The 14,217-nt window shown below is 42.9% G+C and overlaps 1 protein-coding gene across 1 annotated transcript in view; it reads right to left on the bottom strand.

Moving 5' to 3' along the window:
- Nucleotides 1–7,011, bottom strand: part of LOC109637289 (protein kinase C-binding protein NELL1) — a 191,444-nt gene extending 184,433 nt beyond the window's left edge. Inside the window, exons 1-2 of the mRNA XM_020099541.2 lie at nt 6,850–7,011; nt 6,206–6,328 (exon numbers count right to left, since the gene is read on the bottom strand). Of these exons, the coding sequence (XP_019955100.2) occupies nt 6,206–6,328; nt 6,850–6,898 (172 nt within the window). The 5' untranslated portion in view covers nt 6,899–7,011. The remainder of the gene's footprint in view (nt 1–6,205; nt 6,329–6,849) is intronic.
- Between the last annotated feature and the right edge of the window lie 7,206 nt (nt 7,012–14,217).

Below are 14,217 nucleotides of genomic sequence, written 5' to 3'. Positions count from 1 at the left end.
AAGTCAAAACACAAAGCATGATATACAGTAACTTAGTCCTCAGAGCCATGGAGCTCCATGATCATCAACCAGGCAAGATATTCTTATGCCTTAAAACCTAAAGAAATACACCATCTCCTCCTGATTGAGAAACATTTGTGGATCTTGATCTTTTCACGAGCTTTGCTGACAAGAACAAAAGGTAACATACGCTTTATCCCTTACCTTTTAGGAATAACCAAATAAAATAAATCCTCTTCATTACACAGTTTCTACTCACAGCGGACTTGAGTCCGTCTTTCAGAATGTAACATAGTTTTCTTTCATTGAGTGTTTCTATTATTTTTTCCACTTCCTGTGTAGTTCTGGATGGGTTTTTGAAGAACGAGGTGGTGAGACAGCAGCAGGTTATCCTCTTCTTTTTTTGCTGTTAATAAACTGATCTCTTCACTGTAGCTCCACTGTTTGAGACACATTACATTTTTTCTTTTCATTTGCTAGCAATTCCAAAAATTGAGCAATTTCACAGATGCCAATTTTGCTGCTCATAACTCGCCTATTTCAACTTTCACAAAAACATATTTTTCCTCACAACAACAACATGTTCCATAACAGGCGGACGTAAGAGGCAGCTGCAGCCACTTGAGAACTTCTCCAGAAAAGATGAGACCTCTGTGATGACCGGTGTTATTACCACTCTGCTCTGTGTGGCTTCACGGAAAATCACAAATGCTCCACAAGTTCAAGTCTTACATTTCTGGCCAAAATGGAGAGTTTCATTGTACAGTCACCGGTGTCATCTGAGGAGAGTTAGAGTAGAGATGTTTTGCGTTCTTAGGCCAGAGACATACTTTATTTCAATAGTAATCATGGTAATCTTACATGTGATGAATTACGCTGACGAAGCATCTGGTTGTGCGGCTAAAAAGCAATTATTTCTTTGACCTTAGGGTCTTTGCGCTTTTACCATTTATGATAGAAAGTAAGGAGGATGTCAGGTGACGTAGCATGGACAGGGACATTTGCTGCATACAGAAAGGAAGTTGGGAAACAGCTTTTTATGTGACATGAAATTTTTTTGTAACCAAAGCAACAAAGGTCTAGTACATGGATGCCGCCGCCAAGAAGTTCAATCAAGTCACACAAAGTTGCCCAAACTCATAGATACAAGTCCCCTAAAGATCTAAAGTCAGATTTTTTTTATAATTGTCTGAGGAATCTGAACAATCAAACATTTTACGGATGTTTTTTTGGCCCATGTCATGTTTTTGCGTAATCCTGTTAAAAGTAACACAAACCAATAGTCATGGGTGAAAACAAACTGTATTTTTTGATTGGTCCCAGTGAGGAAAGCTTCAGCACAGGAGCCAATTGGCTAGAAAGCAAAAATCTAAAAGCCTAGATTCAGCTTTCAGTATTTTAGCAGATCCTGTACAACAGAGAAGTCCCCTTATTTAATTGAGTCGATTGCAAATTGCTCTAATTTCTTTCAGTCCTTGTGAAGCAGGATTTGGCGACTCATTCCCAGAGGGTAGTAACCATCCACTCACTCTGTTCGATATAAGCTGCTCTTCAACTTGATTTCACATGGTTTTTTTTGGCTGTGGGACAGATTTACATGTTGCAAGGGAGGAATGCAAAAAGAGCTTATGGCAGTTTGGGCAAACCTCAAAGTTCTGACACATCGTCAAGCTACAGTAAGCTCATAACACTGGTGCCCTGAGAAATCCCACCCACGTGCAAATGCATCATCGTTTACAAGAGAATCCCTAAATGCAAGGAGGAATCATTTCACTTTGAATTTGATTGTTGACAACATATTTAAAATGGAAAAAGTTTATTCTGCTTCATGTAGAGAGTAAGATGAGAAACAACATTTGTTTGAATTGAAGATTGAGCTACAAGCTCTGTCTAAAGGTTAAAAAGGGAAATTTTAAAAACTGATATGTAAAACATACAGACAACAAATGCATCTGGAGAGGCAAAAGTCATTTTGGGAAATTAAATCTGTTAGCTCCGAGCCTGTATTTTGAAAATTGTCTGATCATTTAAGTAAAGGGTGATATACTGAGGCAGATTACAGCAGAGTTTCATTGATGAAGCCAAATGTTTAAGCTATTAAATGTTCTGATTTAATGTCTCTATTTGCTTCAGAGGCTGAGAAACTCTACTTTCATGCAATAAAGCTAATAATCACAGTGTCAAAAGTTGAATCATTCTTTTTTTTTTTGTATTTTAAAGTTTAAATTGCTTCACTCAGAAATCCACAACAACTTGGACCCATAAAGGTAAAGAGCAACAGGTACTACAGCTGTTTAGTGGACAGTGGTGCAGTGTTTCAGTGTGTTTTTCTGCTTTAAATGGGAATCGAGAAAGAACAAAAGCTTAGAATCGACAGCAGGGTCGATTAAACGTTAGTTAAGAACCATTTCAGGCCCCAGACTTGTCATATGTTAAGGATAATTGGTCTAAAAGGCTGATAAGAGGCGTGTTTATAGATTTCAGGGATATCAGAATCAAGGCTGCATTTGTTGTTAACATTTAACTATTTAACATTAATGATTTTGAGCAGCAGAGTCAATGAAGGAGGCGATACTGACTCCATGGATTCACAGCTAACTTGGTTTCACACAAGTTGTGTAAGCATGGAAATCTATTCGACTAAACAATAATTCAAATAAATCAGATAACCAGTAAATAATAAACTGTCTCGCTCTAATTGGTCAAATCTTGAACAATCTAATTTTACAGATTATGTAACTTCAGATTTTCCAACAGTAAATTGCCGTGATTTCAATAGAAGGTCATTCAAATACAACAGCTTAATATTCATATATTCCTTTGTCTATAGACGTGCGTGTGGTCCGGTGAAACTGAAGCAGTGATCGTGACACGCCAGCAGACAAACAATCACTGGATAAATACTACTTTTTGGGTAACCCTGCTGGAAATATAAACTCCTCGGTGGTGGTCGTAAGGGGGGGGGGGGCTGTTGGACTCTGTTAAAGACCAGAAAATGAAATAAGCGGCATGATGACGTGGCAGCAGGTAAAGAGCTGAAACGAGTTTAAAATACTTGTCATTTTCTCCATAACTCACACCTCACGCTTGTGGTCCTGGGTCAAAAAAACTCATTTTCCCCTGTGGTGAATATGATGTACCTCATTATCAGGACTGATCAAAGGTCCGCTGGGATCCACTCTGGTGTTACACAATTTCACACACGGACACAAAAACCAGCTGCGAGGCAGTGAGGCCCCTGCCCGACCTCAACCGACTGAATTAGTCTGGATGAATCCCAACTCAGGTGCAGACTCAGGTCACAAGATGCTTTCGGACATACACTGAACTCTGGGTAATTTCTGTAGATTATCCACTCTACGTGATATTGCAAACTTCTGAGCTGCTGCGGACATTCTTCAGAGTGTGTCCTGCCTGACCCCGAGTAAAAACTGGGGATAATGTTTGTGTTTCTTACACGTGACGGATGCAAAACAAACCAAAGAATACAAATATCTCTGGGTTAAAAAAAGGAGACACAGACGAAAATGTCAATATGGAAGAACGAAATTTTAGGGTTTCTAGTGATACGGGTCAACACCAAGGTCGATGTGCTGTAAACAAAACCACATGATCTCAGCGGAATGTATACGTCATATCCAGCCTCCGACATGCTGCGCCGCCCCTAGCTTTGGACGACCTCCGGAAATGAATCTGTGCTGTTGTGACCCTGTCTGACTGGAGAATCTCCTGCTGGGGCAAACTTCAGAAGTCCAGACCCCATTGTGCAAACTTTTTCCAGAGTTCATCCTTAAAACAAATGGCTACAGATGCTAGAAACTGAGCGAAGACCTGCAGAATCCACTTTGTGACATGGTGCGGATTTGCATGTGCTTATGCTCGATGGTCTGAACGGAACATGCATGAAGTCAGAGTCTGTTGTCTGGGAAACAAGACTAGATGGTGGGGAGACTGAGTAATGAGGTTGACAATCTGAGTTCCAATGTCGGATGAGAAACTAGGTCAGGTTCTCATCTGGACAAATTAACTGTATTCAACACATCACAGCAAACGTAAGCGGTTGATTAAAAGAAACTACAACAAACATGCAAATATCTGAGCAATTAGCGGAGCTTTGTTCCTCACTATCAGAGCGCAGCAGGATTACGAGCGTTGTTTTTCCTTCTCTGCACCGTGAGGTCAGAGGGCACATCCAAACAAGGACCTTTTGAGTGGAGGCTGCACGATGCATTATTCTGCTGAAAACCTAAACTAGAGGAAATCTACAGTTTCTAGTGCAAAAACCATCTGTTTGTAAATCAGTGTCCAGAAGGAAGACAATTCCAGGGCCACGTCCCCAGTTCTCCCAGAGCTATGGACGCTAATTGGAACACTGGCCATTTCACCAGTGTTACAATCTGTTCCTCCATGATTTACGCAATCAAACAGATGAAATATGATATTGAGCTCGGAGCACAACATGATTGCATACAGCCGACATAAATCATCTTGAATAATCACTGACCTAATCAGCCACAGCGGCTCAAGTAAGGCTTCTACTAGGCAGTTAATCATGGGCTGTTTGTGACTCTGAACTATAACCGCTTCAACTTCTACACTTTCAAAGAAAAAGAACCTGGTTCTTTGCTGCAGCCGCTCTGTGGGGCGATCTGGGTTACAGGGCCATGAAAGCAGCGCCGGGGTGGGCGACGCGTTAAATGGGTCACGACACGAGCGTCATCCACAACACTCACAGGCCCTGGTTTCCCTGCTGGATTAGCTGCCTTTCCCACAGTATCTGGCTCCTGCACCTCCACCCCCGGGAGCCTGGAAACCACAGGGGAGAGCAGCTCGGAGTAGGTGTGTGTGCATGCAAGTGTGTGTCAAGTAAGAAGTGAGGCTGTGCTTCCCCCATGGCCTCCAGCCCTGATTCTTGGACGGCTCCACCTCGGTAGAGTTGGCCAGGCCGCCCTGCCTGCATTCAAACAGAGCCAGTGGCGCACCCAGCCAAGCACTCTAGAAAATAAGACCACACGCACAATCACGCTCACAAACACACACACACACACACACACACACACACACACACACACACAAAATACACATCCACTATGCTAATATGAGTCTCAGCACCCATCGCTGCCTCTTTTGGATTCAAGCTGCTGGTGTCGGTGCCAGTTTCTTTGAATTTGAATATTTTCACAACAGAAAGTAAAGTTTCAGTATTTCCCCTGAGCTGGTAACATATTCGACCAGTATTGACGAAGCCATACTGGCTTCCTTTCAATATCATGCTATCGAAAATGAAATTTAACACCTTAATAGTTGTGATTTCAGGTTTTCCTGGCAGTTTGTTGTACTCGCAGCCGAGCAGGAAACAAAACACACAAACACACTCAACATCCAACGCTCTCACACTGTCATCCAGGTGTCCCTCTGGTTTCTCTCAGTGCTTTCTATCCCACTCGTTCCGGCTCTCTAACAACTCAGCCTCTCTCTGCTGAAAGCTGAGGGCACTAGATGAAGAAAGGAACAAGTTGCAGCAGAGTGCAGGAGAGGAAGCAAGAGAGCAAAGCAAAGTTATCACTGGAAACACATCTCACACCACCACCACCTCAACATGTCAGCAGTTTATCATGTTTACTTCCCTGTTAGACCCTAAGGCTTTGACATATATGGGAAATTAAGGAAAGTGTGATTTATTTTTTTCTTTGAGGCTGTAAACATCAAAGCCACACGCTGTGCGCCCATCAGGGTCCACTGGCTGTGACGCACCTGATCTCCATCCACCACCACCGGTTTTTAGATGGCACAACGGTGGATGTCAGTGGAGCTTTGTAAAAATCCTACACACAGACAGCTCAGTTCAGGTGTTTCCACGAAGAGCCCGAGCATCTGCTGCCCGGGACAAATTAAATGTGGAGTAATTATGAGAGGAGGCTCCCCGGAGATCTCCGTCTCACAATCCCCTCTAACACCGTGGCACCAAAAGGTGTGGCGCGCTGCGCGTCTGCGCTCACACCAACTACTGGAACAAAGAGCGTGCGTGCGTGTGCATGTATGTGTGTGTGTGTGTGTGTGTGTGTGTGTGTGTGTGTGTGTGTGTGTGTGTGTGTGTGTGTGTGCGTGTGTGCGTGCGTGTGTGCGTGCGTGAAGCCATGGAACAGACAAATACGTTTCTGAACTTCGACTAATGAGGAGGACACTGTCAGCGTGCGTGCGTTACCTCGGAAGAGGAAGGCTTTGCTGCTGTTGTGGAGCCCCGCCACTTGGGTAATTCCATAGGTGGCATTAGCCAGGTCAAGTTCATGGATGATATCAATCTGGTAATCTTGATCTGATCCCAAAGCTGGAGAAGAGAAATGAAGGTTAGAGGAGGTGACGCGCAGCTGAGAGGATTAAACCTGACAGGGTTTCCAACTAAAACCCACGAACTCATCCCACGGTCACTTGACTATGTGCATTCCGCTGCTCAATAAAATGGCTGATTGTTGAAAAAAAAAAGTCACGCAGTTGGAATTTACGCGCAGGGTCTCTGGTAACGCTGCCCGATGACATGCACCGTCTGTGGCCGCAGCCAGCACCTGTCCTCTCCACGGACCGGAGCTGGACTGTGCGCACTCGCTAAAGGTACAAGGTGCCATCATCCCTCTCACCTTAGTATGTTATTTTCACATATTCACTCAACAAACTGCTAATGCTAATAAAAAGACAAAAACGCGCTGCAGTCCAGAGACACTACGAAGAAAATCTGACAAGCTTGCGCGTAAGGAGGAGCGTTAAAAAAATTTAAAAAACCTCCAGAAGCTCCTGTTACTCGTGATAAAATTCCTCCGTGTGACCGCAGCGTGCCCCGCGGCTCGTACTCACCTGGTTTGGTAAAAAAGAAAAGCGATAACAAAGCCACGTAAATATCCATTTGTGTTGGAGTTGCTCTGTACAGTCCTTAGCCGTGCGCTCCGCTGCGTATCCACAAACCCGCTGTGGTCCGACTGACGCTGTGCGCCGCGCTCACCTCGCCTGGATGTGGAGGAACGATCCACAACACGCGAGCGGGGGGTTCCCTCCCCCGCCACATCACTTCAGTTTACACTGTCTGAATGAGTCAACTGTGCCAGTGCGTGGCGTCAACACGAACAGTCATCCACGTTTATTTAGGCAATTATCAAACTGCACCGCAGAGGGAGATTTGGAGGATTTCCTCAGCCCTGGATGTGAGAAGTTCCCCCCGCTCGGACCAGTCAAACTTCCAGTTTTTGGAGGTAAGAAAACGGCCTTTCAGAGGAAAAAGTCTGCAAGTGACGGAGGTGGGAATTCTATGTAATAAAAGGGAAGCTTGCTCTCACTGCCCAGAGCAGAGATTATTCAAAGAATGCACAGTCTCATGGGGCAAATTAACAAAACTGCAGAGGACAAAGGAGACAGCTTGTATTAAATGTGTAAAGATACTGTGGTCTGCAGAATTCGCAACATATTAGATATCTTGTATTATATCACAGAGGAGTCCTGCATTTTCTCTTTGCTCCCAAATCAAACTCCATGCACCTCCTCCACTGAGACAATCCTGGGATTTACAAGCGGCTGCTACAGTCCACTTTCCCCTGGCGCCTGTCCTTATTGGGAACCATTAATCATACCCTTCCCCTGTCTGCCTCTAATTTGTGCACATTGTCAGGTTTGTCTTCCTGCACCAACACACACTGGTGAGGGTAAAGAATGACAGTGTATGCTTAGTGATTATGGCAGCTAGACAATGTGCACCGCCTGCTCCACCTGTGCTGTTGTGTTCTACACAAGGGGAAGGTGTAATGTCTGCTCTGGGATGCAGGTCACTGTTCCACCCGCTCAAATTAGACTGTAAACAATAGCAGCCTTCGCAGAGCTTACAACCTGATCCAGGACCAAACGTGTCTTTAGGGGGGAAAACACATTATTTGAAATTACAGGTTGCAGAGCTGTGAGGAGAAAACCGAGGGAAGCAGATTCAAATTTCTTTTGTGGAAAGAACATCAGTGCTGCCTTTATGCACTTAGTATGAGAGGGGTGATGCACCATGCAGACACACTGAATAATGCTTGCTTACTTTTTAATATTATATTAATGCAAGTTCACAATTACATCATCAAGACCACATTTCTACCACATAATGTCGTAATTGGTTCAATACCTGAAATATGGATATTTGCGTGACATCTTTGTTGTACTTTATTTACTTTTCTCGCTTGTGTGTGTTTTCATCCCTGCCTCCCACTCTGTCTCTGACTCTGTTGTTGTTCTGCTGAAAAGGCTAACGAGGCTGCATCAGGGGATTTTCCTACGTGGCTGGTGACATGACAACCCCGTGAAAAAATAATGAGATCACAATGAGATCTATTCAGTGAAGGACTCTTCAACTTAAAGCAGAAACCTGAATGAATGAGAGGGAACGTGGCAGGTGTAGATACTGGGCTCAGGGAACAAGTTATAGGTTTCATATGGTGATTATTTGTTATTTTCTTCACAGTTGCTGGATTCGGTCTAACACCAACACAGGGAGCAACAAATGGAATGTTTTGGAAAGATATTGCACCATCTCTCCATTAGGGCTTCAAAGACTTTGACAAGGAGCATTGAAGCTTTTGTGGAGGCAGGTGATGAAAAAGCACTTCCCCAAAAAACACTTTGTTTCGACATCTGAAAGAACTCACTTTTCTTCTGGATGTATTTTGAAATCAACAAATCAGCGCTTGCTCGGCTATTACCGCGTTGATTAGACATTTGTTGACACGTTCTTTCTCTGCGATGTACCGAACCAAAAGTGAACAAACAGCTAGAGAGAGAGAGAACGAGACGGAGCAAGACAAGAGAGAGACAGAGAAGCCATGACTGGTGGTGGAAGAGAAATGAATGTCAACAGGATTCCCTCTATAATTTAGTCCCTTTCTCCAGATTGTGCGATTACAGTGCGGCCCGGCTGTTTTCAATCTGTGCTTGTCAACACAATACCCGCGATTGTGCTGCAGTCAGATGCAGTGAGGTCACCGGGAGAGGTGCAGCCGGCGGACCGAGTCTCATCAGGGAACAGGCAAGCTAGACACACAATTGTTCACAAACAGAAGTGAGCACAAAAACAGCATCGGCGAAGTTCACCTGCTGTTGGTCTCAGCTGCACGACGGAGATGGGAGGACAAAGTTTGGCGTTTAATCAAGACACGATGAGATAAATGACATTAGGATGGGTCTCATAGTCAAACCCACATTGTTTTGTTCTCACCTGACACTTAAGCCTGACAATAGAAAGAGCTCAAATAATAAGACCTTATATTCTTAAACAGTTGTATGGATCCACTTCAGTGATGTGCCAAACCTCTAATCTTGCATGAACCCATGGCTTTTCAAGTAAAAGTCTTAAAAATCACATATTGCTTTTTCCCCCCAATCGAACCATGTCAGAAAGGTTCAGGCGGTTTGTCGGTGGAGTATGCAAATGTACCTTGAGAACATGTTGGACGTTCTGAAATGTAATGATGCAATTTTTTCCGATGTGAGTGTACAAAGTCCCTCAGACCAAAGTGTGTTCTCAGACATCAGACAAAACTGCTGGTAAAGTCTAGAGCTGGTATCTTCTCTTGTAAAAACTTTTCACTCCCCCCCCCTTAAAAAGCTTGTGGGCCTACACCCGGCACAAAGCAGCACCGAGACTGTCTCTGCTATAGTTTCAAACTGACACAGTCTGCAGTGTTTAGAAAGAAAATGCAGTTGGACCTATGTGAGCGCCCATGAGTCTTAAACTGAGATATTAAAGCAGAAATGCTTTTGACCAAACTAAATGGAGGATATTATCAATCTATCTATTAACTGGTACGGCCAAATAAAGTGCAGTGTTAAATCTGGAGCTGGTTCAGACATGTGATATAGGTTCAATCTTAATTAATTTCTATAAGACGTTGTTTAAGGTGTTCATAACAGTGACAACAGCTGATTCTCCAGTTCTGCATACTGAGCTGATGATTTTTGATAAACAGGTGAACAGCTCTTTATTTTCCACGGCTCAATCACTGCAGGTCAGTTTTACAGTTTCAGAAAGAAAAGCTGCAACCAGCGTCGCCACAGACCAGACAGGCAGGTTTAGAACGGCCACTGCACTGGTTCAGATAATAATATGCAGCTGCACAAGCTGGTGCACATCCTCTCGCTAAAAACTGTTTCCTGTATCTAGCAATCTCCCCTTACGATAACACTCCGCAAAGGTGCAAGCATATCTGGCTTTCAAAGAGAATAGGAGATGACACTCCGACTGGTTTATTCCACGTCAAGTCTAAATAATACCCACTTTAGACCATGCACTTTCAAATAGGGCCCAGTGTTTCTCATGGTCCGATCATGTTTACTGTCAGGAGATGAAATCTTCTCTCATACAATAACCAAGGCCGACTTGAAAGAGAAGCTTCTGATGAGCAGCGGTCGGGCTGAGTATTACAGCCTGGGGAATAGAGTCACGCAGCAGAGCCCCGCTGTGTCTGCTGAAAACCCATCATTACCCATTAATCACAGTGTTAAAGAGCTCACCACCGTAATGGCCACATTTGCAGTTCTCCAGCAGCCTGGTGGACGTGGTGTCATATTTTGATCTGGTGAGAAGTGTGGTTGAATGAATCGGCCGTTCCACCAGACACGGTTATCTAGACCTCGATCGACACCTTGACCCTTTAGTACAGGTTTACTCCGCAGCTGTACGGCAGCAAATGTACAAGAAGAAAAAGTTTAATGATTGATTAAAGGACTGGAGGCATCTGGGAAATGTTTAAAAGAGACTGAGGAAATGGTACAAAGGGTTCAATACCTCCAACAATTAGGTAAAGCCTATCGTTCATGTCCGTTTGTTTGTTGATTTGTTTTAACAAGACAACTGAACAGATTTTCATGAAACTTGGAGGAAGGATGCGTTAACCCTTTAAATGTTGGTGCAGGTCCAGGAATTTTATGTAACTTTCTTCAACATTGTGAGATGTCCAGGGAATACTTCATGAATTTGGATGAGAAACAGGCATGTTTAGGGGATTGATCACTTGGTGCAGCTTGAGTGAATTTGAGGAAACTGTTGGGCCTTAGAGCTGCTTCAGTTCATATCTATTGTCCTACAGCAACACCTTAAAAACGTATATTTGCATGACATCTTTGGGATTCCTCATTTATTGCATGACATCATATGACTCAATTATATGCAGTGATATCTTGGAAAATGTGACAGTATCTCTGAGTTTTTGGCCGTGGCGGAGCTATGGGCTCTACTAAGTGCTATAGTCATTAACATAGGCAAGTTTGGAAATTATTGAAAAGTATTATCAGTCACAACGTAGCATTTGCTCATTCGTCAGGCTCCTATCACACGACCCCTTTCCAGAAGAACACAACCGGTATTACCCTCGGCTACCAGTGTACAACACTATTACCCAGTTTATTTGAGTGGTCACTTGATATATATACGTTTTGGGGCGATGGCATGGACACGGATTAAAACTGATGCAAAGCGATAAATCCTTGTGTGGACAGAGATTGATTTAGTTTGAAAAAGGTGTTTGTAAGAAGATGAGAAGAGATTTTCACTGTCTGTGTTGAAATCAAAACACAGACAAAATCAGCATTAGTATGAACCTGGACTTTGCTGCATCGTGGTTTAAGTGTGTCTGCACACACTTTTCCTCGGAAGAACCAGGAAATGTTGTACCGTTCACGGTGGGGCTTTGTGTGCCTTCCCCTCTGATGTGGTTAAAACTGCAGGGTGGAGGTGAAGCTTCAGTAAATAGTGTTTGTTGTTCCATTCAGCTGCGCCGGAGAGTGTTAGGTCCAGTCTGGCTTTTATAGGTCAGGAGGAGGGGGTGAAAGCTGTGGGAGGGTTACAACTCCGCACTGTCAGAGACTCTGAGGGCCCAGGGGCAGCTCCAGAGGGACGCCTTAATGGCGCTCCGGGGAATCAGCACTTTAAGTTGATATTGTCAGCCACAGTTGGATTCTCATTGACTGTCACTCCTCCGGGAGAATGATTAATCTGCTCTACTCGGGTGTTTGCACACAAAAGAAAAATGAGTGGCACCAAAATTTAAAAAATGGTTTGCCTCATTTAATAGCAGGGAAGGAAATGTTGACATGGAGTGTGAGAGCAGAAGAAGTTATGGATTAAACGGGCCCCACCACCACTGTCGAGCGGTGGATTGTTCTGAAAAACTGGCAATTATCGGGTCGCACAAAAATAAAAATAAAAACACTCTGAGCTGTGGACATGATGGGCATGAATTGTCCCTGCAAGTTTGTCAGTTTGATTTGTTGGACAAATATAGCAGCACTTATCCCAAGCATGACCCACTTTTGCTCTCGACTTTCTTCAGGCAGAGGTAAACACGCTCGCTAAGACGAAAGAGAGGCAGCATCTCTCCTGCAGAAGGCGGCAGTGTGATTGGAATGACAACTTACAGCTTTATCACTGCATCACTGAGATCAGAGCTCTGCAGCTGCAAACTAAAGATGTCTCTGTGAGAAAGACACACAGACAAAGACCTGGAACCAACCACGAGCAGAACAATAAAGTGCAGAGTACAAACATGAATGTCTTTACCAAAGTGTATCTTGCAAAGGATTAACTTGCTGGTGGTATTACAGAAAAAGTCAAGTGGATCTTCACCATCATTAAAATTCATCCTCTGGCCACCAGTGGTTTTTATTTTGAATCAATCCTCACATGCACCATCATGTTGTTTTAGTTTGCTTGAAATTTATTTAACATTTTGACCTGTTTTTTTTATATTTTTTTCTCCAAGAGGAGCCTTGGGCTTGAGCTAAAACACAGAGAGTCTCATGTATTATTGGTTTTACTTCTCCAGCCCTTCTTCAACTATTAAATCACGGATAGCAGATTTTTGTTGAGGATATTTTGGTGACGTCTATTCTAATCAATATATAATATTTCCCCTTCATTTACTACTGTGTTGATGAGCACACGAATAAACTTAAATAATAAAATGGCTTTATCAAACAATGACAATGTAAGTGACAAAAGTAAACATAGACTTGATGGACAGTGATTTATCACAGTTACGTTAAATTTCAAGTAAGTTTCGAGGGTGGACGAATTGAATGAAAATTAATTTAAATGACTGCCCTTAAAAGTAGAAAAAAGTTTAATTGGATTGTGTGGATGAGTAAATGATGAGCTGTCATGTAAAGATACAGTATAAAGTTCTGTATGGTTTTTAGTTAGGATCCTCTAAAGCAGTATCGGTATTTTCTTCTGCATAAAATTGCCTTTTTGTGAAGATTTCATCAACATCCAACTCATGTATGAAGCTGTTATCTTGAGGGATCACGAGGAGCTTGTAATGTGAATTTCAAACACAAAGTTCTTCCATATTTCAAAACCAGGAGTTGCTCTGTCTCGGAACATTTCAAGTACATCGAGTACAAAAACACAGAAAACAGACAAAAGCACAGACTCAGAAATACTGTTGTCGGGCAATCAATGGCAAAAAAAGCCTTTTGAAAAATAAAAAGCACAATTTATTAAAGCAAAGACAAAGTCAAAGGCTAATGAGTCCAAGTTTAAAACATCTTGCAGCCTGCATGCACCACACACATGACTTTCTTGTGTAGAGATAAATTTTTTCTCATTGTTTGATTTCATTGCTCCGTCGCTGAACTGTTGTTTCGATTGTTGGTTTCTAGTGGAACAATATGTTCTTGTTTCACTCGATGCTCTCAGATAAATGAAGCATGTTTGAATCGGTTTTTAAAGCAACTGAAGATTTTGTTCATCTTCAGTCAGTGAATTAGTTGAAAGCTTTTGATTTACTCTTTGACCGACGTGATGAAACGCTATTCTAGGATTATGCTAGATAACGGTTACACGTGATTTTTGTAATATACATAAATAAAGACATAAACGCTGAGGACTTTAAAACCTCTGGAATGTGGAACACTCGTAGGAGCGGAGCACAATATATTAATAAACCATTAACTGCATGACACTGCTTTGATCCGTTCCATTGGTTCCTAAATTTGCTCACTTAATCAGCTGCTAATAATGACATCTGGAACGTGGAGACTGATCATCACAGCGTTTCTGAAGAGGAAGTAGCGTACGCAGTGTGTGCTATGTGTCATCTCTGGCATCACGGCTCATTGAATCACCTTATTACACTTGTCTCGCCTTATGAAAGGTTTCTCTGAGCTAAGACAGACTCTCCAGACGGCTGCTTTTATGGGAAA

Source organism: Paralichthys olivaceus, chromosome 1 (assembly GCF_024713975.1).
Source record: "Paralichthys olivaceus isolate ysfri-2021 chromosome 1, ASM2471397v2, whole genome shotgun sequence".
Taxonomy (NCBI): Eukaryota; Metazoa; Chordata; class Actinopteri; order Pleuronectiformes; family Paralichthyidae; genus Paralichthys; species Paralichthys olivaceus.
The sequence above is the reverse complement of the archived record's forward strand: the minus strand, read 5'-3'. Positions and strand labels throughout refer to the sequence as shown.